Below are 22,893 nucleotides of genomic sequence, written 5' to 3'. Positions count from 1 at the left end.
AGAGTGAATAGCATTCCTTATACAACGTAAAGCTCTCTCTCATTCTAAAATACCCTGCTGGAGCTGGATTGAAGCTGCAACATCCTACACGAAGGAAGGAAACTATTAATGCATGCCAACCTCATATAAAGAAACCAATAAGACCTTTAACCAGACATTAAAGAGCATATTTCTTTCAAATAAGAGACACCATTGCCATCATTGACCTTCATTCTGATTAGGAAACAAAGTAAAAGCCCCCAAAACACAACATTGGATCACGCTATTACATGCCAAACAATTTTATGTACTATTTCTCTTTCATGAAGATACTGAAAAGAACAAAAGGGAACTTGAGACAGTTTCAGTTTAATAACAGTATACTATATTTTAAATATTATTATGAGCACTTGTAAGTTTAAATAGTCATCACCTCTCCATGTAGTAGTTCTCCAAGCAAACATGGATGTGTAATTGGTGAATATTGCAAGTTCGCCGCAGCTTCAAGTGAAACATTAGGAGTTTGTCTGCGACAAAATCTGATGAGTTCCAATAGTGGGTAATGAAGGTCTTGGCATATATGCATAGCCATCAAATCCCCTCCTATGTATTTCCCGGATAACTATAAACAATGCTTCATTATCTGGGATGCTTTCTATGAACTGCAACCCACTTTGAAGTAATTCATAGAAGAGCAACCTGCATTTATCTTCCTTGACCAACAGCCAAATCAAGTCCAAACAACTGTGCAACCACTCAATTAAAGCCTTGTCTGGTCTCTAGGACATTCCAACACATTCTTAATTCCTCTATTGTCTTTGATCCCAATAAGCCAACCAATTCAGCATATGGATGAAGATTTCAGCATGTAACACTGGTTTCAAGTTACATACAAGCCCAGTTAAAATGATCTTGCAACAGAGCCAACGTAAATTGCTTACAGCATTACATCAAATACATATTTAATCAAAATTCAACATTACTCACTAAAAGGGTTAGTCTGAACTTTGAAAATTCAGTCAGTGTTGTAAGCTTTTCGATGAAACCAAGCAATACCTTTCTATCTTAAATATTACAAATCAACACATCCGATCCATTATAAAAAAATTTCAATTGAAAACAACAACATTGTTTTTTACTCAAACACACAAAACCACCATCACAAATCTAAGTAATAAAAGAAGGGGAAAATCCATTGCTCATGCACCAGAAGCAACATCCCTGACCTTGCTTTGCAAGTATCCAACATAGTCCTTGACATGGCTAGCCGTGTCATAAATCCGGGTTCGTGCAGAACCAACCCGGTTGGACCCAGGTGGGTGCATGCCCCAAAAGTAGCGGAACATCCAAGTGGAGCCAGCCGCGACGGCGCCTCCGAAGCCGCACGCCAACAAGAAGCCGGCAGCGGTGAGAAAGAGCAGGGTGCATCCGGGGAGCCAAATGGGGCTAGTAAAAAGAACCAATGGCATAAAAAAGATGAACCCGAGAACGGTGGCAGAGAGGGCGAGAGCAGTGAGGATTAGGAGAGTTAAGGCCGAAACGAAAAAGATGAATAAGAAAGCGAGAAGAGGGGTGGTGTTGGGTGCATGAGATAGGATTATTTGTAGGAAAGTGAAGGCAGGGGCGATGCAGGTAGGCCTTGCCGGCCGCTGCTGGCTCGGATTACTTTCCGCCATGCTTAAGAAATGGGAGCTCCAAGATGGAGGAGGAGTTGAGGGAGAGGGGCTACAACTGTGGGAATAGACACCGGAAAGGGGTGACTTTTGCCAGGAAATTGCAAATCTCTCCAAATCATTCAAGATACCTTTTTCCTATTACAGTCTTTGAAGGAATAGACTGGTGAATAAAAAATTTATTTCTGTACCCCATTTAGGATTAAAAAAGTTGACAGGAGAGGTTAAAAGGCGGAAAAAAATTGGGCAGAAAGAAGTTAATTTAATACGTTGAATTCGAATTATTGTAGGAGGAATAGACTATATTTATTTATAAGTTTGTAATATTATATTCTAATAGAAGTATAGTAAGATTGAAATGTCTTATTCTAATTAATATAAAATAAATGAAATTTAATAAGGATTTAAAAATTTTATTCTAAAATAAAATAAAAGAAGTGTAATTTTATATGAATTTTACTTTTATTTTATTTTATCATTGTATTTTATTTAAATAAGGATTCAGGTCACTTAATTCTAACAATCTCCACCTTGATACAAATTCTTAATAAACAAGTTCTTCATCGCGAACTCTCAACAAACAAGTTTTCCACCTCTTCTATAAAACCCTTTAAGGGTTTAACTTCAACAATTAACACCAACCAAGTCTAAGAAATGCTTAAATTTGGTTATAGGAAGTGACTTAGTCATCATATCTGCAGCATTTTCATGAATACTAATTTTGCTCAGAACAATATCACCACGAGCAATAATATCACGAATAAAATGATACCAAATATCAATATGTTTTGTTCTCTCACAAAACATTTGATCTTTTGTAAGGGAGATTGCACTCTGACTATCACAAAATACTGTACTGATTTGAAGGTCTTCATTGAGTTCACTAAAGAGCCCCTTCAACTAAATAACTTCTTTACAAGCCTCAGTAATCGCCATATACTCAGCTTTAGTGGTAGAAAAAGCGACTGTAGTTTGCAAAGTGGCTTTCCAACTGATTGCACAACCTCTGATTGTAAAGACATAACCTGTCAGAGATCTTCTTCTGTTAAGGTCTCCAGCAAAATCAACATCAATATACCCAATGACTCCATCTCTAGTTCTTCCAGATTGTAAGCAAACATCAGTAGTACCTCATAAGTATCTTAAAATCCATTGAACTGTTTTCCAATGTTCTTTACTAGGATTCACCATGTATTTGCTAACTACACTAACTGCATATAATAAATCTGGACGTGAACAAACCATAGCATACATGAGAGATCCCGCTACACTAGAGTATGGAATGTAACACCCCTAACCCATATCTAAAGTCGGAATAGGGTTACGAGGCATTACCAAATAATATATCCCATTCACATACATTTATACATTCATTATCAAAAACCATTCGTAAACATTCACATTGTCCCTTATAAGGTTCTACGAGACCTTAAAACATGCTTAAGAGTGGTTCAGAACTAAACCGATCACATATACAAATTTCTGAACATTTAGAAAAATTTTACATTCATATGTCAGACGCCCGTGTAAGCATGCTGTGTGCCTCACACAACTACCAGACACGCTTGTGTCCTAGGCAGTGTGAAAATAGAGTATATATACTGACTTGCACCACACGGCCGGAGACACGCCCGTGAGCTTTGGCCGTGGGAAAACTAGAGAGGTTACTGACTTAGGTCACACAGCCAACCACACGCCCATGTGTCTAGCTCGTGTACCCTTCGAAATAGCCACACACGCCCATATGCCAAGGCTGTGTGCCTCATACGGTCATCAGACACGCCCGTGTGTCTAAGTCGTGCTCGAAACTGACTTAAATTCGTAGGGCTACCTCAGGGGACACACGGCCATGTAACATAACCGTGTGTCGCACACGGCTGAGACACACACCCGTGTCTCTACCCGTGTGGACAAAAATAGGCCATTTGAAAAGCCAACTTTGCCCCCATTTTCTCATGCACACATGGCAACCAAATTTGTACAATTTCAACACATATATAAGCAACCAAAACATACTATTCCAAACACATAACAAGCTATCTATCATCAACCAATTCAACTACTAAGTTCCATATACAAATATACCAAATCCATCAAAATTTTTCAATTCATCAAACATTGATAACTAACCAAATCAACATTCATTTAACTATATCCACAATTATAGCAAATATACCAAAATGACATTAGTCTATACATGTCATATATGATATATAAAAAGCTTCAAAAGTACCAACGAGTTGATTCGATAGTGTGATGATGGTTCCTGATGATCCCTGATGTCTGAGCTAGCTTCGATACTCTATAAAACAAAGACAAATATCACACAGTAAGCTTCATAGCTTAGTAAGTTCATACTAAATATACTCAACAGTTCATATAATACAAAACATCAATTACTAAACACTTATTAGTTCTTATATCATCATTCAATTCTAATCCACCACCATTTAACATGTATATACATATTCATCAAGCTTCATACACATAGTATCAACTACCACATAGGTATCATACATACCTGAACTTTTCTGTATTTATTTATTTCATTCTCACCTCTTTGTTCAATACATTAATTCATTCAGAAGTCATTCGATGCTCTAAGAATTCGCACACTTAGTGCCATCACATTAAACTGAAGCTATCTCGGTATCGCACACTTAGTGCCTCATATAACCGAAGTTATTCCAATTCGCACACTAAGTGCTATTTATAGCCGAAGCTATTTTAAAACACACACTAACTGCCAAACATAGTCGATTTATCATCGTACCCAATCGTAGTCACAGATATACAATTTATGCATTATTAAAGCATTAAAAACATAATTGTAACTTCATTTATCACGTACGAACTTACCTCATACTCAGAATTGACAAATCGGATCAATTACTCGATAACCTTCGATTTTCCCCGATTTAAATCCGAGTTCTTTCTTTATTGATCTATATGTATTCAAAATTAACCCATTTAATCAACAATTCATTCAATTTACTCCAAAAACACATAAATGGGAATTTTGCACATTAGCCCCTAATTTTTCACATTTCCTCAATTTAGTCCTTATTTCAAAACAACTCAGAATACACAAAATTTCAACATGCTCATGTTAGACTGAATTTTTCTTTGGTCTTTAGCAGTCCATTAATTCCATTTATTTCACATTTAGACCCCTATATTTTCAAATTTCACAATTTAGTCCACAATAAGTATTTTTATTAAAAAATCACTTAACTAAACATGTATATCAAACACCAAGCTTGCATAATTCATCATCAAACATTATAAATCTCAAGAATTCATCAATGGAAACTTTGAAAATCATCAACACTTTCAAAAATTGAAGCATGGGCTAGCTAGAACTCAAAACAACGATCACAAAATGTAGAAATCATTAAAAATCAAACAAAATACATACCTCAATCAAGCCAAGTGTGTGTCAAATATCAAAAGCCCTAAATGACCATCTTCTTCTTCTTATTTTCGGCTAGGATGAACTAAAATGATGATAATTTGATTTGTTTTATCATATATATCATTAATAATTTAATTACTATTTTATCATTATTTAAAGCACTTAAAACACATAATATAAGGCCATTAATGTCCATTAACCTTGTCAATGGCATAATAACATCATAAGGACCTCCCAATTAACAAGCCATGGCAATTAAACACTTTTACAAAGTGGAATGCAACTTTTTCATTTTACGCGATTAAGTCTTTTTCTCAAATTAAGCATTCAAATGATAAAATTAGCATATGAAATTTTCACACATATATAATCATATACTGTAAAAATAAAAAATAATATTAAAATAATTTTTCTGACATCAAATTTGTGGTTCCGACACCACTGTTTTGATTTAGCTAAAATCGGGCTGTTACATGGAACATGTGACATGTACTTAATCTTATTATCTGATTGTGGAGACAAAGCCGATGAAAGTCTAAAATGGGTTACTAAAGGAGTACTAACAGGCTACCCCTTCTGACTTAGGTACAATTTACTTACTTTTCTATCTCTGAGAATCTCCATACCAAATATCTTCTTTGCTGATCCCAAATCTTTCATCTCAAATTCTTCACTTAGTTGTCCTTTGACCTTTCTTATCTCTCCTTTATTTTTTACTGCTATCAACATGTCATCAACATAAAGAAGTAGATACACAAAAGAACCATCACTGTTTTTCTTAAAGTAAACACGACTGTCAAAACTACTTCTTTTGAAATCATGAGAAGTCATAAAGGAATCAAACCTCTTGTACCACTGTCTTGGTGACTGTTCAAACCGTAAAGGGACTTTTTCAGCAAGCAAACATAGTCTTTTTTTTCTGAGACTGTAAAACTCTCTGGTTGTTGCATGTAAATATCCTCCTCAAGTTCTCCATGCAAAAATACAGTTTTTACATCTAACTGCTCAAGCTCCAAATCATGCGTGGCGACAATACCAAGCAAAGATCAAATCAAACTATGCTTTACAACTGGGGAGAACACATCTGTGAAGGCCACTCCTGGAATTTGATTGTAACCCTTTCCAACAAGCCTTGCTTTATGTAACATCCCAAATTAGTGCCTAGTCAGAACAATGGTTTCGAGACCAAAAGTATGAGATAAAAATAATTATTTTATGATTATTATGAGGTCCATGATATGTATGCATGCTTGTGTGAGAATTTCATGAAGAAATTCTATGCATAAAATGTCCAATTGAACTTTAGGGACCAAATTGAATAAGATGCAAAACTTGTGTTCTAGAAGTTTTTAGCATTAAATTTCCTTAGTTTATAAATTAGAAGGTCCTAGTTAGCAATTTGACCAATTTCTATAATTTTGGACAAAAATGGACATGCATAGGAAAAATTTGAAAGAAAAGCTTTAAGGACATTTTAGTCATTTGGTAATTAAAAGAATAAAAAGGGAAAAATCAAAGAAAAATTTTCTCATCTTTTTCAATCTAGGGCCGAAAATAAGCTCTCCATAGCTAGGGTTCCTTCACTTTCCAAGCTTGATTGTAAGTCAATCCTAGCCCCGTTTTTAATGTTCTTTACATTTTTTAAGTTGTCATCAACCAATCTAGTTATTTGTACCATTATTTTGAGCTAGGGTTCATGTTAAAAAACTTACCCATGTGTGTCATGCATGTATTTTGATGTTTAATGGAGGAATATAAAAGTTTGATAAGTGTTTAACATCTTTTGCTAAGTGATTTTTTATGGAAATGCATAGAAAGGACCTATTTGTAAAAGATGCAAAATGAGTAGTAAGATATATGTTTTAATGAGAAATGCGGGCTTTTATGAGCATGTTATAAGTTTTTCTAGGCTTGGGTAACAAAGAAAATGAACACATTTCATTTTACGAGCCTAGGAGCTAAATTGTAATTATGTGAAAGTTTAAGGGCAAAATTGTAATTTTTCCAAAGAATGATTTATGGACTGATTTGAACAATGTGATAATTAAATAAGTGAAATTTGATATTATAGATAAAGAAAATGGAGTCCGGACCTAAACTAAGGGAAAAGCAAGGTTTTGGACTAAAACGTAAAGTTAGCAATATTTTGGGACCTAGGTAAGTTGTGTGTAAGTAATTCAACAATTTCATTATCGTGTATTTAATGCTTGGTGTTGTATGAAATATGTGTAAATGCCCTTATGGAATTTGACTTGAAATGATTCAATAATAATTTGATGATAGCTTTGTATCTCAAAAATCTCAGGTGACCCTAAGGAATACTTAGGATTTGGATGTCATGATATCATGATTAACGAGATACTGTGTAAGACCATGTTTGAGACATGGCATCGGCATCGGTACGCGATCCCATGTAAGACCATATCAGGGATATGGCTTAGACATCGATAAGTGATTTCGTATAAGATCATGTCTGGGACATAACATCGATATAAAGTCCCATTTAAGACCATGTCTGGGACATGGCGTCGACACCGATTCAAGACTTCGTAGAAGACCATATCTGGGATATGGCATCAATGTGCAGTACTATGTAAGACTATGTTTGGGACATGGCTGTGGCACCCTATTTGGTGTATGACAGTCCCAAGCGTCCTCCCGTATTCTAAATGGTTCAACGGGCCATTCAAGATCAAGGTTAAGAGATGGAGAAATATGAATAAGCTATAAGTAGTACAGGTATGTACGTAAACCTCATGAGTATGGAATTTGAGCCGTGATGGAAAATTTAGCATGAGTAAGAAAGAGTAAGATAAGTCGTGTAGTTCAATGACATTAATATCAATTATTATTATGTCCATTGTGTGTAAATTGAAAATGTAGTGGTAATTAGTAGCATTTTTAACTCATGAAATTGTATGATCTATGTTGTTTATTAGTTACATACAACTTACTAAGCTTTATGCTTACCCCTTCTCTCTTTTCCTTTTTCTTAGCATTGCTAAGCTAGATCGGGGATCGTAGACGTCAGAGCTCAAGTCACACTATCAACAAATCTTTTAGGGTCTATCTGGTTTAATACATTTAAGTATGGCATGTATAGGGGACTTATTATTATTTTTATACGTGTCATATTGGTTGGCCAAAGTGATGGCCCATATTGGTATACTAATTCATTTTGTATATGGCCATGAAGTATGGCTCATATTGATTATTGGGTTGTAATCTTAGATATTGATGCATGCATGAGATGTGCTGAAGCCTTTGAGGTGTGTGATGAGTTGGTTGTTGACAATGAATGATAAAATATGGAATCTATGCTTGATGGATGATTGATGTCACTTGGTTAGGTTATAGCATGGTTTAAAGTAAGGAAATGTTTTGAATGATTCTAGTAAGTTATAGAAACCCAAATATGTATACTTTGGCATGTAATTGCCATGCATGAGTTAAACTATGGATGTTTAAGTAAACCATTTATGCCATGATATTCACCATTGGTATATGAGGGTGTGCATGTGTTAGTGAGGATGAGAAAAGGGCTTGGAAAATAGCCTCAAAGTTGTCTACACGGGTAGACACACGGGCATGTGTCTAGGCCGTGTGTGACATACGGTCAGCCCCGGCGTGTTGTCCGGACATGTGTTCCCTACACCCTAGTTTTGCAAGTCAATATGCATGGTAGTAAACACACAGGCAGAGCTACGGCCGTGTGTCCCAATCGTGTGGAAGACAAGGCCTCCGGACATGGACGTGTACCCAGGCCGTGTGGAGTCTGCACCTTAAATGCGAAAATTAAATTCGCCACATGGCCTAGCACACAAGCGTGTGACTTGACTGTGTGACCTTTAATTAATGCTTACGTCATAAACAGAGAGTTATACGGGTTGAGGACACAAGCGTGTCCTAGCCACACAGGCGTGTGAAATCCACACGGCCTACCCACACGGACGTGTGGCTCTCCCAAGTTAGGCAAATTTTTCCTAAGTGTTGTAAAATTTTTAGAAACACCCAGTTTAGTTCGAACCAATTCTAATGCATGATTTGGGCCTTGTAGGCTCGTATTAGGGAAATTATGATTGAATATGAAAAATGTATGGGAAGTTGTGATTGTTTAGTTGTTAAGTCCAGTAATGCTCCGTAACCCTATTCCGGTGATGGATACAGGTTAGGGGTGTTACACTTTATATCTGGGTTCTTCAACTCCTAGAGTCCCTTCTTTCTTTTTAAACACCCATTTACAACAAACAACCTTTTTGCCTCTAGGAAGTTTCACAAGATCCCATGTTCTGTTTTTGTGGAGTGATTCCATCTCCTCTTGCATAGCAAACATCCACTTTTTTTAGTCTTGACAGCTAACAACCTCAGAATAATTAGATGGCTCTTGGTTTGCATCTATATCTTCAGCCACATTTAAAGCATAAGCAACTAGATCAGCCTCAGTATATTTCTTTAGAGGATTAATTTCTCTTCTAGTTCTGTTTTTGGCGATAAAGTATTATGGTGAAGAAGTAACTCTATTCTCGATTTTTGTACTGGCTTGAAGAGTCGACTCTGTATTAATCTGATGCTCTACCTACTTTTGATTTTTTTATTGGAAGAGTCTTTAAGAGATAAGTTAGGTAGCATAGAAGTATCATAAAAAACAACATCTTTGCTAATCACAACTTTTCTATTTTCAGGACACCATAACTTATACCCTTTTACACCAGCTTTATAACCAAGAAAAACACATTTAATGGATCTCGATTCCAATTTTCCATTATCACATGGGCATACATAGGACAACCAAAGATCTTTAATTCAGAATAATTACCAGGATTACCAGACCATACCTCTTATGGAGTCTTTTTCTCAATGGCAACGGATGGAGATCGGTTGATCAAAAACATGCAGTAAAGGCTGCTTCTGCCCAAAACGACTTTGGTAAGTTGGCATTTGACAATATACATCGAACCTTCTCCATGATCATTCTGTTCATTCATTTTGCATGCGCAATACCATTTTACTGTGGAGTGTGGTGAACTGTCAAGTGTCTCACGATCCCTTCTGACTTGCACAATCTATTAAACTCATCAGGACAAAACTCTAAGCCATTGTTTGTGTGAAGGTATTTTATTTGTTTTGCTGTCTATTTTTCAATCATAATTTTCCAAGACTTAAATGTGGAAAACACATCTCTTTTCTACTTCAGGAGGAATGCCCAAACTTTTCTGGAAAAATCATAAATAAAAGTTAGCATATAATTAGCTCTACCTTTCGAAGGCACTCTGGATGGCCCTCACAAATCAGAATGAATATACTCCAACATTCCATTCATGTTATGGATTCCTCTAGTGAATCGAACTCTCTTTTGCTTCCCAAAAACATAGTGCTAACAGAACTTTAGTTTGCAAATTCTTTACCCATTAAGAAGTCCTTTTTTGCTCAATTCTACCATGCCATTCTCACTCATATACCCTAGGCACATATGCCAAAGTTTAGTAATATCATCTTCTGACAAGGAATAGAAAGCGACAGCTACACCACCAATAACAGTAGAACCCTACAAAATATATAACTTGGTAGTCTTTCTCTGCCCTTTCATCACAACAAGGGTACCTTTGGAAATCTTTAAAATCCCACTTTCAGCTGTGTATCTATACCCTTTTGAATCAAGAGTACTCAACGAAATTAAATTTCTCTTCAATTCTAGAACATGTCGTACGCCACTAAGTGTTTTGACAATTCCATCAAACATCTTAACTTTAATTGTTCCAACACCTGCGATTTTACACAAAACATTATTTCCCATCAAAACAACACCTTCAGACATTGTTTCGTAAGTTGTAAACCAATCCCGATTGGGGCTCAGGTGGAAGGTGTAGCCTGAATCAAGTATCCACTCCTCACTCACTTTAGAATTGTTGATAGAAGTGACTAGAAGTTCACCATCGCTATAGTCTTCTACAACATCAGCTTCACCAGAATTTTCTGGTTGTTTTCCCTTTTGATTCGCAACCTCCCTTTTAATCTTGTTCTATAGCTTGTAGCACTCAGATTTAATATGCCCTTTCTTCTTACAGAAGTTATAAGTTTTATCTCTATTTGAAGACTTCGATCTACCCTTAGATTTACCGCGAGGATTTCATTCCTGCGTCCCTCTATGATCATCATCAGTATTCCAATCTTATCTCCCATGAATAATGAGACCCTCTCCCTGAGAGTCAGATTTAACCACAAGATGCTTCATCTTACCATACAAGGTCAAAGAATCATAAGCCTCTTCAACTGTGAGAGACTTGCCGCTATATAAAATCATGTCTCTAAAGGTTGAATAAGACGGGGGCAACGAACAAAGTAGAAACAACCCTAGATCTTTCTTATCATACTGAACCTCCATAGCTTCCAAATTTGAAAGAATTTCTTTGAACACTTGATAAACTGTAATTTATACATGTTTTTATCCCATGCTTAGCACATTTATGGATGGTTTCTCCTTAGATTTGGTGAATTCAATGCTCCTAATTCTTTAATTTCATGTTTTATACTTAGGTGAGCATAAGAGAGTAAAGTGAGCAAGAAACGGGCGGAAAACGGATAAAATGGACCCACATGGGAAATCAACACGGCCTAGACTTCCTCACACGGGCGTGTCCCATGGCCATGTCCCTTTGGCAGGATCGAAGCATGACTTACACGGGTAGACTACATGCCCGTGCCTATTCAACAGCCTTGACTACGGGCTGGAGTAATCGCACATGAGCGTATCACACGGGCATGTCCCTACTGAGCCCAAGTATAACCCTATTAGGAAAATGCCAATTTTGAAGGCTCTTAGGCATTCTAATGCCTATTTAAACACCTGATGAGGCACTTAGGAAGGAGACACAGAGTAGGAGGTAAGGAATTACTCAAGGGAAGCCGATTGGTCCATCTCAGAAGCCGGATTCATCATCAAGACTGAAGATCTCCTTTCAATTTCCATTCAGGGGTTTTGGGTTTTCTTTATGTTTTGTATTCATTATTCTTCTGAGATGTTTTCTTCTATAATTATGAACTAAACCTCCTAAATTCCTAAGGGAAATGAAACCTAAGACAGATCTTGTTATTATTATCTGAATTGTATGATAAATATTTGACTTGTTCTTAATTATGTGTTCTTAATTCTTGTTTTTATATTCCAGGATATTGATTCAAATTAATGCTCTAATTCAGAGGAGGAATAGACCCTGTCTAAGAGTAAATTTGTCATAATTAAGTGGAGTTGATTGCACGCATAGAGATAGGGTGATAAGATTTTGCCGGATTACGGTGAAACCTAATAAAAGGATCTATAGATCGAGCTAATGCAATACTAGGTGTTAATTAGAAAGAGATTTCAATTAATCAACCTAGGGTTAGACGTTATTAGTCTCGAGAGAGATAATAATAAAACTTAGGGATTTCTACGGATCAAGTCAAATGAATAAATCATCTGATTCAGAGTCAAATAACAAGTGAAGTCTAGGTAGATTTTTACTTGGGTATTGTCTTAATCAATCGAGTTTTCCCAAAAGCTTTTCCCCAATTTCTCTCTGTGCACTCTTAGTTTAGTTAGTTTAGATAACCAAATCCCTTAATTTTTAGGCTAGATAATAAAAAGAAGGTAATTACTAGTACTCTTGGTTCCTTTGGGTTCAACAATCCGGTCTTGCTAAAGCTATACTACTCTTCGATAGGTACATTTGCCTTCATCGAGATAATAGTTAGTTTCAAGAATGGTTAATTATAAATATTTAAAACCTGCCGCGAATATTACGTATCAAGTTTTTGGCGCTGTTGCCGGGGAACTAGGATACTTGGAACACTCAATTTTTATTACTTTAGCCATTTTACTTTATTTGCAATTTAAAATTTTATTTTCTTTTCTAATTTTTCTTTTCTTCGTTCCTAGAAGGTTTTTATAGTGTATGACTAGAAGAAACCCGTCGAGACCATTACTATTTGATAGTGAGATTAATCGCACAGTTCGTAAAAATCGAAGAGAAATAAGGCAAAGCTTACAATACACAGAGGAAGAGCAAGAGGATGATACTTCAACCACAACCGAGGAGATGGCTGAAAGCCAAGAAAATTCGCTACCTCCTGCGATTGCTGTTAATCAGAATCCTACTCCGCACACTATATATAATTATGCTAAACCTTCTTTAACAGGAACTGAATCGAGCATAGTTAGAACTGTTGTAGCTACAAATACTTTTGAACTGAAACCTAACACAATTCAAATGATACAGCAATTTGTTCAGTTTGATGGTTTGCAGGACGAAGATCCCAACGCTCACTTGGCAAACTTTTTGGAACTATGTGATACATTTAAAATTAATGGCGTTTCTGATGACTCCATTCGGCTTCGGTTATTCCCTTTTTCATTGAGAAACAAAGCTAAACAGTGGTTGAATTTGTTACCACGAGGGTTAATCACTACTTGGGAACAAATGACTGAAAAGTTTTTATTAAAATATTTTCTGCCGGCTAAAATGGCTAAATTACGTAATGATATCTCTTCTTTTGTGCAGATGGATTTAGAAACACTCTACGATGCATAGGAGAGATACAAGGACCTCTTGAGAAGATGCCCTTACCATGGGTTACCACTCTGGCTATAGGTTCAAACATTTCATAATGGCCTGAATCCTTCAGCTCGACAGATGATCGACGCAGCCGCTGGCGGAACTATCAATAATAAGACACCTAAAGATGCTTATGAATTTATAGCAGAGATGTCACTGAATAATTATCAGTGGCAAGTCATGAGGACAAAGCGAACAAAAGTAGACGGCGTTTATAACGTCGATTCGCTCACCATGCACTCTAATCAGGTAGAACTCTTGAATAAGAAAATTGATGGTTTTCTTAGTTCTTCACAGGTTCACCCAGTAATGTAGTGCGAAGCAAGTGGAGGTGGATCGAGTAATCCAGATTACCCACCCTATGGCTATAACATGGAGAACAAGCAGTTAAATTTCATGGGTAATAATCTTTGACCTCAAAATAATCCTTATAGTAATACTTACAATGCAGGTTGGAGGAACCACCCAAATTTCTCATGGTGAGGCCAAAGAAATCAGCAACCACCTCCACCTCCAGGCTTCCAACAACCACCCTACCAATAAGAGAAAAAGCCGAATCTTGAGGAGATGCTAACAAAATTCATCTCGGTGTCAGAAACTCATTTTTAGAATATTTAGACAACACTTAAAAATCAACAAGCATCGATCCAAAGGCTCGAAACTCAGATAGGTCAGCTCGCTAAATTGATATCTGAACGACCATAAGGTAGTGTAACACCCCAAACCCGACCTAGACGTTATGGCCGAATCTGGTGCGTCACATCAAACCATTTTTCAAATTTGATCTTTCTGGTGAAAATCCATTACTGAATCTAAATTCCTTTATTATTATTAAACTAAAGTTCTCATCAAAACGTTTACCAATTTGTTTTCCTTTGGTATATTACCTCATTTAAAATCGTAGAAGCATTTTGAAAACTTTGTTGTTGGAAGCTCGTGTTCCTTAGAAAAATCATGCCATTTTGAAATCTCGGGTTTTCCTAGACTAGCAGTTTAGTATAAGAAATCACAATCCAAATTAAAACTTAAAATCCACCTACGGCCTTATTACATAATTTAAAAACCCAAAACGAAATCTAATTGTAATTAAAAGAAACAGAAACAGTAGTGTGGCCATCTCCGAGCCCCTCGCAGCTCCGATCCGTCTAAGGCTGGAAATTACCTGAAAGGTTAATAAACGGGGTGAGTTTACGAAAACTCAGTGTGTAATCCCAATAACAAACAAACAGTGAATAACACGATATCAGTACAATCTGGGCCAAAGCCCTATTCAGTCTCGACATATACTGGGCCGAAGCCTTTCGTTTAACAGTTATTGGGCCGAAGCCTTTTCATAAATCATGTCACTGGGCCGAAGCCTTTACTGTAAATGATATGGCCCATAGGCCCATTTCACTATCACATGAAATACCAATGAATGTATGCAAGCCCATTTGGGGAGGCTACTCAACCCACCATCCGCTACTCTCCACCCGTACCAACCAACACACCATGTGGGGAATGACTCAACCCACCCAACCAACACACCACTGGCAGCATAGCTGCTTTATCATATAACTAGAGGCCTAGCCTCTTTTAATAACTGGGGCAAAGCCCTTTTCGGTAAATTAGGGCAAAGCCCTTTTCGGTAAACTGGGGCATAGCCCTTTTAGCACTTCCTCCATTTATAAAACCCAACCCATGCAACATGTCATGTATGCAGAATGTCATGCCCATATTTGAATCAAACAATCATAGTCAAGCCATTCATATCACCAACATATATTCACAATCAAATCCGTCAACCACACAGTCCAAGTCAGTCACTTGCCCACAAGGGCAAAACAGTCATTTAACACCCTAAGGGAAAAATGGTAATTTTACCCCACAAGAGAATCTCGGTAATTCTACCCTACAGGGTTATTTCGGTATTTCTACCCTACAGGGGTATTTTAGTAATTCTACCCTACAAGGGTATTTCGATAATTCTACCCTACAGAGTTATATCAGTAATTCTACCCTATAGGGGTATTTCGATATTTTACAAATCGAGAGCATTTCGATAATTTCACAAATCAGGAGTATTTTGGTAATTTTACAAGCCAGGGGTATTTTGGTAATTTTACAAACCAGGGGTATTTTAGTAATTTTACAAACTAGGGGTATTTTGGTAATTTTACTGATTGAAGGTATTTTGGTAATTTTGTAAACCAAGGGTATTTCAGTAATTTTGTAAATTGAGGGTAAAACGGTAATTCTATAAATTGAGGGTAAAACGGTAATTCTATAAGTCGAGGGTAAAATAGTAATTCTATAAATCGAGGGTAAAATGGTAATTCTGTAAATCGAGGGTAAAATGATAATTCTATAAATCAAGGGTAAAATGGTAATTTTATAAATCGAGGGTAAAATGGTAATTTTGTAAATTAGGGGTAAAACGGTAATTCTATAAATTGAGGGTAAAACGGTAATTTTGTAAATCGAGGGTACTTTGGTAATTTTACAATTCGAGGGCATTTCAGTAATTTGGTAAACTAAAGTATTCTAAACAGGGATAACAATACGAATGGGCCTAAAGCCTATTCTCGGCCCAAATGGGCTCACACGCTCGTGTGGCCCTTTTAGCCCAAATCTAGCCACAAATATGAGATTCACCTAGCTTAGTCCAATATTTACTACACAATCAAACAACTTATCTAATGGGGCCCGTAGGCCAATTGGGCCTACATGACCCCTTTCGGCCCATTGCGGCTCGAAGTAGCCATCCTACTGTTAGAGTAGCGAGAAAATACACACCTGATAGGAGACTGGAGTTAATCCGCGCTCCAAGCACTCTTAGCCGACACCCAACCCAAACGAGCACGCCATAAAGCGAAAGGGATCAGCCAAGAAAGGTACCTTTACTCTCCTCGTGCTTCTCTCTATTTAAAGCCAGCTTCGCATCCACTCTTATGTTATTTTCCCGATGTGGGATCCCTCCATCATTAGAGTTTAAATTCAACACCAACTCTTGCCGCCCCCCTGTTAGCAAAATAAAAGCTCTTTGCTTGCCATGAGTTTCGAACCCTGGACTTCCTTGCCAACTCTATGACGCCACCTTCCTGCCTCTTATGTGTCGCTACTTTGCTACTAGACCACAAGGCTTTTTGTGGCACAATTTCTCCAACAATATTCTTAAGGCCTACCTACTACACCTAGGGTTTGATTCACCTTAAACCAAAATTTTGCTAGAGTCCAGGTTTGAACCCGAGACTTCTCCAACACTTCTCAGCATGCTTAACCACTAAAACAAGCCTTCATTAACGAAATTTACAAGCACAACAAAATATTATAAGCTGCCTTCAACCGCTCCCATGCTCAAGGCCCAAACTTCTAGGCCCAAATTCAGGGTGTTACAGGTAGCTTACCGAGGAACACTGAATCTAACCCAAGGGAGCAAATCAATTTAATTACCATTCAAGATGAGGAGGGGTTAGTTGCACCTGAACCAAAACAGAGGCAAGAAACTGTAGAAAGTAAAGGTAAGGGTGAGGTGGACCACAATGACCAAAAACTGGTAAATAAAGAGTACAAACCTCGTGTGCCATACCCAAACGCGCACAGAAGAACAATTCGGTAAATTCCTTAAATTATTAAAGAAGTTACATATTAACTTACCGTTTATTAATGCTCTTTCGCAGATGCCAAACTCAGTCAAATTCTTAAAGGAGCTTTTAACAAATAAATGAAAGTTGGATGAGGCGTCGCATGTGGAACTAAATGTGGTTTGCTCAGCCATACTACAGAATAAGCTGGCCAAAAAATTAAAAGATCCAGGGAGTTTTATGATCCCTTATTTAATTGGTAGCCTAGACGTAAATAATGCCTTGGCTGATTTAGGGGCTAGTATCAATGTCATGCCTTACAAAATGTTTAGACAACTAGGTCTTGGGAAACCTAAACAAACTAGGATGAGTATTCAATTAGCCGATAAAACAATCAGGTTTCCTAGGGGATTATTGAAGATGTACTCGTTAAAATTGACAAATTTATATTCCCAGTTGATTTCGTTGTTCTAGACATAGAAGAGGATGGTAATGTTCCTTTAATTTTAGGGAGGCCCTTTTTAGCAACCGCTAGAACAATAATTGACGTTGGCACAGGTGAACTCATACTTCGTGTGGGAGACGAAACAATCACCCTTCAAGCTCGTAATTCGAGTAACACATCAAAAATTGAAGGTGGCTGTATAAATCATTCTACTAAAACTGACTATGTGGTGCAACCTACTTTACAGGAAATAAGTTCGAAGAACCTACACGAGTCATGTTCAAGCAACAATAAAGGACCCATCTATGAAGAACGAAGGCTACAAATTGAGGAACTAGATGAATGGCAGACACAGAAACCGAGAACACCCGATAAATCGAAACCAAGCAAGGACGAGCTCAATACATCACCAAATCAACTTAAGGTTGGAGACAAAGTACTACTAGATGCAACAGATCCTCGCATTACCACTTCTGAACCTAATGAAGAAATTCCCCTCACGATACTCAGTATTTTACCATATGGTACAGTCGAGGTAATTCACCCCAAATTAGAAACTTTAAAGGTAAACAATCCTCGTTTTAAATCTTATATTGAAATAGTTGATAGCAGGGATGAGGAGTGTAAACTCCTCGAGCCACTATGATCACACACCAGAGAGGTAAGTCAAGTTTAGACTATAAATAAGCGCTTCTCGGGAGGCAACCCGAGCACTAACAGTATTGATTTATTTAAATTCTAGTTTTTCACATTTAACGTACTAACTGAGTCTTGAAACACAGGGTTTCCCCATCCACACGGCCAGGCACGCGGGCGTGCCTTAGGCCGTGCACACACCACAGGAGGAGACACGGTCGTGTAAAAATAGGGAAATTTTTTTTCCCCAACACGGGATGTGATAAGTCACCACGGCAGTGTGCTAAGGCCGTGGGCGAAACTGCCAAACCAATACGAGCGTGTGACACGACCATGTTGTGAAACTGTGGGTGGACCTGTCAAATTAGCACGGGCGTTCGACACGCCAAGGCCTAGCCCCGTGGTCGACACTATCAATCTAACACGGGTATGGGCTACCATACACGGGAGTGGGAGAAGTGAACGAAGTAAGACACGGCCATGCGACACGGCCGTATGCGCCTACACTCCCAAGGAACACGGGCGTGGGGCGAATGTCAGACGCACCTAAATTTAAAAATCGCAAAATACGTAGGAAAAAATTAGGGCACATGGGAGTGCCCCACGGCCGTGTGCCTCAAAATCTATATAAACCCCTCACTATTCATCATCTCCCTCCCCAAAAATTCCTAACCCTGCCCTACCTGCCACACTTATGCGCCGCCTACAACACTGTTCCGACGACCCAAGCTTCTCCCTTTTGCATTTGTTTACTCTTTTCTCTCTATTTTCTTTAAATATTTTGCCTATTTCATGTTTTCTCTGATCCATTTGACTATTTTAAGTGAACATTCATAGTAGAATAATAGAAATACTCATGCTTATTATTAAAGAATTTTGCCATTTTTATATTACATTCATCTATCTTTCTTGTTTCCATGGATTTTATGCTTACCCACATGCATTCATACGTTAGATATGCCCATCTTATTATTCTTGTAGTCCCATTTTAATAACTTGATATATTTGCTCTAGTTGTTTTAGATTTGTTCTCTTCATCTAATACGCAAGTCTCATGAAATATTCCTATTTAGTTTTGTTTTTCCATGCTATTCTTGGGACATATTGGTTAAACTTCAAATTTTCAATGTAGATATACAATGTCATCCTCACATGGTAAGAAGACCGCGGTCTCCGCCTCAAAGAAGAGGAAAAGAGCAGCATCATCCTCGGATCCTACCGCTGAGATCTATCACCCTTTCCTCGAGTTCCCCTTGAGACCCCAAAAGGAGCTATTTCAGACATTACGGGCCTGACCCTTAGGTGTGAGCCACTGCATTAACTGGGCACACTTGAACAGATTCAGTTGCCTGACGCGGTCCGAGCCCTCCAAATGACTGACCCGTGGGGGCTCTTCTTTGAGATCATCGAGCCGGCGTATCTCAAGTTCACATTGAAACTCTGCTTCACGTTCCATCTTCAGACCGTCATGACCAACTTCGACGATCCTGGAACGGTCCAGTTCTGCCTTGGTGGTCTAATGCGCTAGTTGACCGTACCCAAGTTCGGGATTGCACTAGAGATTTACATGGAGGAGTTCATGGACGACAATGAACTCGACGCCCTCCACCGCCACATCCACTACTCCCTTTCAAAATGCTGGAGGGACCTCGTCCCTACCTCGGTCACCTATGATCCTAGCCGCTCTAAGGCATCGACCCTCGCCTTATCCCTGCGATACCTACACGTCATCTTGGCTCACACTCTGACGGGACGATGAGAGAGCACCGGTGTCGTCACCACCCACGATGCCTATTTCTTAAGGAGCATGGCGAACGGGCACGTCCTTGACTTTGCCGACTTTATCGCCCTCGCCATTCGCCATCAGACGGAGCGACATCGGAGGGGGGTCATCTCTATCGGGCCCTATGTGACTCGACTGGCTCGGCACTTCGGGCTCCTCAACACAGCGAAACAATTATCCTCCCTCACTCTCATCAGCCAGATGTCCCCACAGGGCATCTCGAGCATGTTAAACATAAGGATGATCAAGAAACAAAGTGGCACCTACCCTCCTCAGTACCGCCTTGTCCAGTCCACTGAGGAGGAGGACCCAGAGGACATTACTGATGATGTCCCTCCACGTCATGAGGACACGTCGTCTTAGCCACCATCCATCCATTGTCCAGTTCATGCGGCGGCTTCATACTCTGACATTTCTGAGTGCCTTACACGATTTGAGCAGTAATATTTTCAGCACTTTGATCACATTGATACGACTCTACATTAGATTTGCTAGCACTTCCACATCTCATCACCACCACCACCTCGCGAACCATCCGGTGATGATGATGTTTAAAAACTTTTTATTTATTATTTTTATTTTCACTTTTATCTTTATTTATCTTATTTAAGTACTTTTTATTTCATTTTCCTTTATTATTATTATTTTAATTTTAGTTTTTATAATTTTTATTGAATAATTTATGGTTTCGGCTATTTCATTACGAGTAATTATGCTTCCTTATATTTCCTAAAAAGTTCTTGATTCTATTACAGTTATAAAGAGCTCCAAAGCTCATCATCGCATAGGAACTAAAAACCCCACTAACAAAGGTTCTCTACGACTGCCATGTCCTGCTCGACCACGACCATAGCTACCACCAGATATAATATTCTTTTGGCGCAGGACTTATGGACTACTGAACCTCTACCACCACCGGAGTATCCTCCTTCACTCTCATCATTGCCTTGGCCGATTATTCTCCATAACTCCAATTCAAGGAGTTCATTCATCATTCAGGAAGTTTCACTTCTTTCCCTATCTTATGATTATTTATCTATATTTTTCAATATATCTATCTTTGTACATTGAGGGCAATGTACATCTTAAGTGTGGGGGATATTTCATATCATCATTAGAAATCCCTGAATTTTGTCTTATTCTCATGTGAATCACTCATATCACTATTAGAATGAATTTTAATTAATTTATGATTTTTATTGATATGTCTTGAATTAAAACATAGGCATTTATGCATTGATTGTTTAAACTTTAAGACATTAGGGAATCAAGCATGATAAGTTTATTTTTGAAGGATTATAAACTTTTAGGTTGTTTCCCTAAGTTTAGGTATTGTCGTGAGTTGAAATTCACAAGTTTAAACATAAGAAAAAAACATAATTTTTGTGAGATCTTGAGCCTTTAGAGCATATTTTATTTCTTTCATACTCACTTTTATTATGAGTGTGTCAGTATTGATTTGTTATACTAGAACTTGCTTGCTTATGCATGTCAAAACCACACCATTTGATTTGATATGTCAAGATGATAAAGGCACTTAGGTTTAACCCACTCACTTCACAAAAGCCTACCTTCATAATTAACCCTTAGTGAACGCCTTTGAGCCTAACAAACCATTAATTGATTTACCCTCAATATTAACCCATAACCCATTATTGTTGAAATCCCCTAATTTGATCCCTATTTTTGTCGAGATTTGATTTGAACTAATTGCTTAGCTATGTTTTGTTCTTCTATGTATTTGACTTGTTCGTAAAAAAAATACTTCAACACATATTAATAGTAACTCGTCATTTCTGAGCTTGAGTGTTAATTCCATATTCTGATAAGAAGCTCACTTGTATTCAACTGATGACTAGTTATTTTTCTAGCTAGGTAATTTTTCAATTCAATCTCAATTCTAACCTTTTCCTTCAGCTTGTGACCACACCCCCTAACCAAAGCCACGTTACAACCCTCTAAAGACTTTTTTGATTGATGTATCAACTCAATATATAGTGGTGGAGATTTGATTTTCAAGCAAGCCTATTGTAATAACTTTTCATATTGACTAATGAGTGCTTTAATTGATGTCCTTAAACACCTTGAGTGATTTGAGTGAATCTTTAGTGAGGATGTTAAACTCTGTGATATTTTGATCAAAGGTAATCACTTAGATAAGGGGAGACACCTATGTTTTCGTGATAAAATACCTCAACTTGGAATGTTTGAAACTTTGATGTACTTTTAGTTGAATTTTCAATGTATGAATACTTGTGGATTATTTTGAGATATTATTGATAGGGATTATAAATCGAGAAGAATTTATTTTGATTGTGTGTTGGGGATTTTGCTTGAGGACAAGTAAACGTTTAAGTGTGGGGCTATTTGATAAATTGTAATTTATACATGTTTTTACCCCATGCTTAGCACTTTTATGGATGGCTTCTCCTTAGATTTGGTGAATTCTATGCTCCTAATTCTTTAATTTCATGTTTTATACTTAGGTGAGCATAGGAGAGTAAAATGAGCGAGAAATAGGCCGAAAACAGAGAAAATGAACCCACATGGGAAATCAACACGGCCTGGACTTCCTCACACGGGCGTGTCCCACGACCGTGTCCCTTTGTTAGGATTGAAGCACAACTTACACAGGTAGACTATACGCCCGTGCCTGTTCAACAACTTTGACCACGGGCTGGAGTAATCTCACACGAGTGTGTCACACGAACGTGTCCCTACCGAGCCCAAGTATAGCCCTATTCAGAAAAAGCCAATTTTGAGGGCTCTTAGGCATTCTAATGTCTACTTAAACACCTGATGAGGCAC

At 37.8% G+C, this 22,893-nt stretch overlaps 1 protein-coding gene and 1 non-coding gene across 2 annotated transcripts; both read right to left on the bottom strand.

The window, feature by feature from the left end:
* Positions 1–1,019: 1,019 nt before the first annotated feature.
* On the bottom strand, positions 1,020–1,848 carry LOC107893724 (oleosin). Its single transcript, XM_016818793.2, has one exon. The coding sequence runs from the start codon at positions 1,653–1,655 to the stop codon at positions 1,179–1,181; it is 477 nt and encodes a 158-aa protein (XP_016674282.1). The 5' UTR covers positions 1,656–1,848; the 3' UTR covers positions 1,020–1,178.
* An 11,723-nt stretch (positions 1,849–13,571) lies between these two features.
* Positions 13,572–13,678, bottom strand: LOC121206327 (small nucleolar RNA R71). Its single transcript, XR_005901405.1, has one exon. It is a non-coding gene; the product is annotated as a small nucleolar RNA R71 (small nucleolar RNA).
* Positions 13,679–22,893: the final 9,215 nt, after the last annotated feature.

Source organism: Gossypium hirsutum, chromosome A01 (assembly GCF_007990345.1).
Source record: "Gossypium hirsutum isolate 1008001.06 chromosome A01, Gossypium_hirsutum_v2.1, whole genome shotgun sequence".
NCBI classification, from domain to species: domain Eukaryota; kingdom Viridiplantae; phylum Streptophyta; class Magnoliopsida; order Malvales; family Malvaceae; genus Gossypium; species Gossypium hirsutum.
Note: the sequence above shows the minus strand (reverse complement) of the source record. Positions and strands in the feature narration are given on the sequence as shown.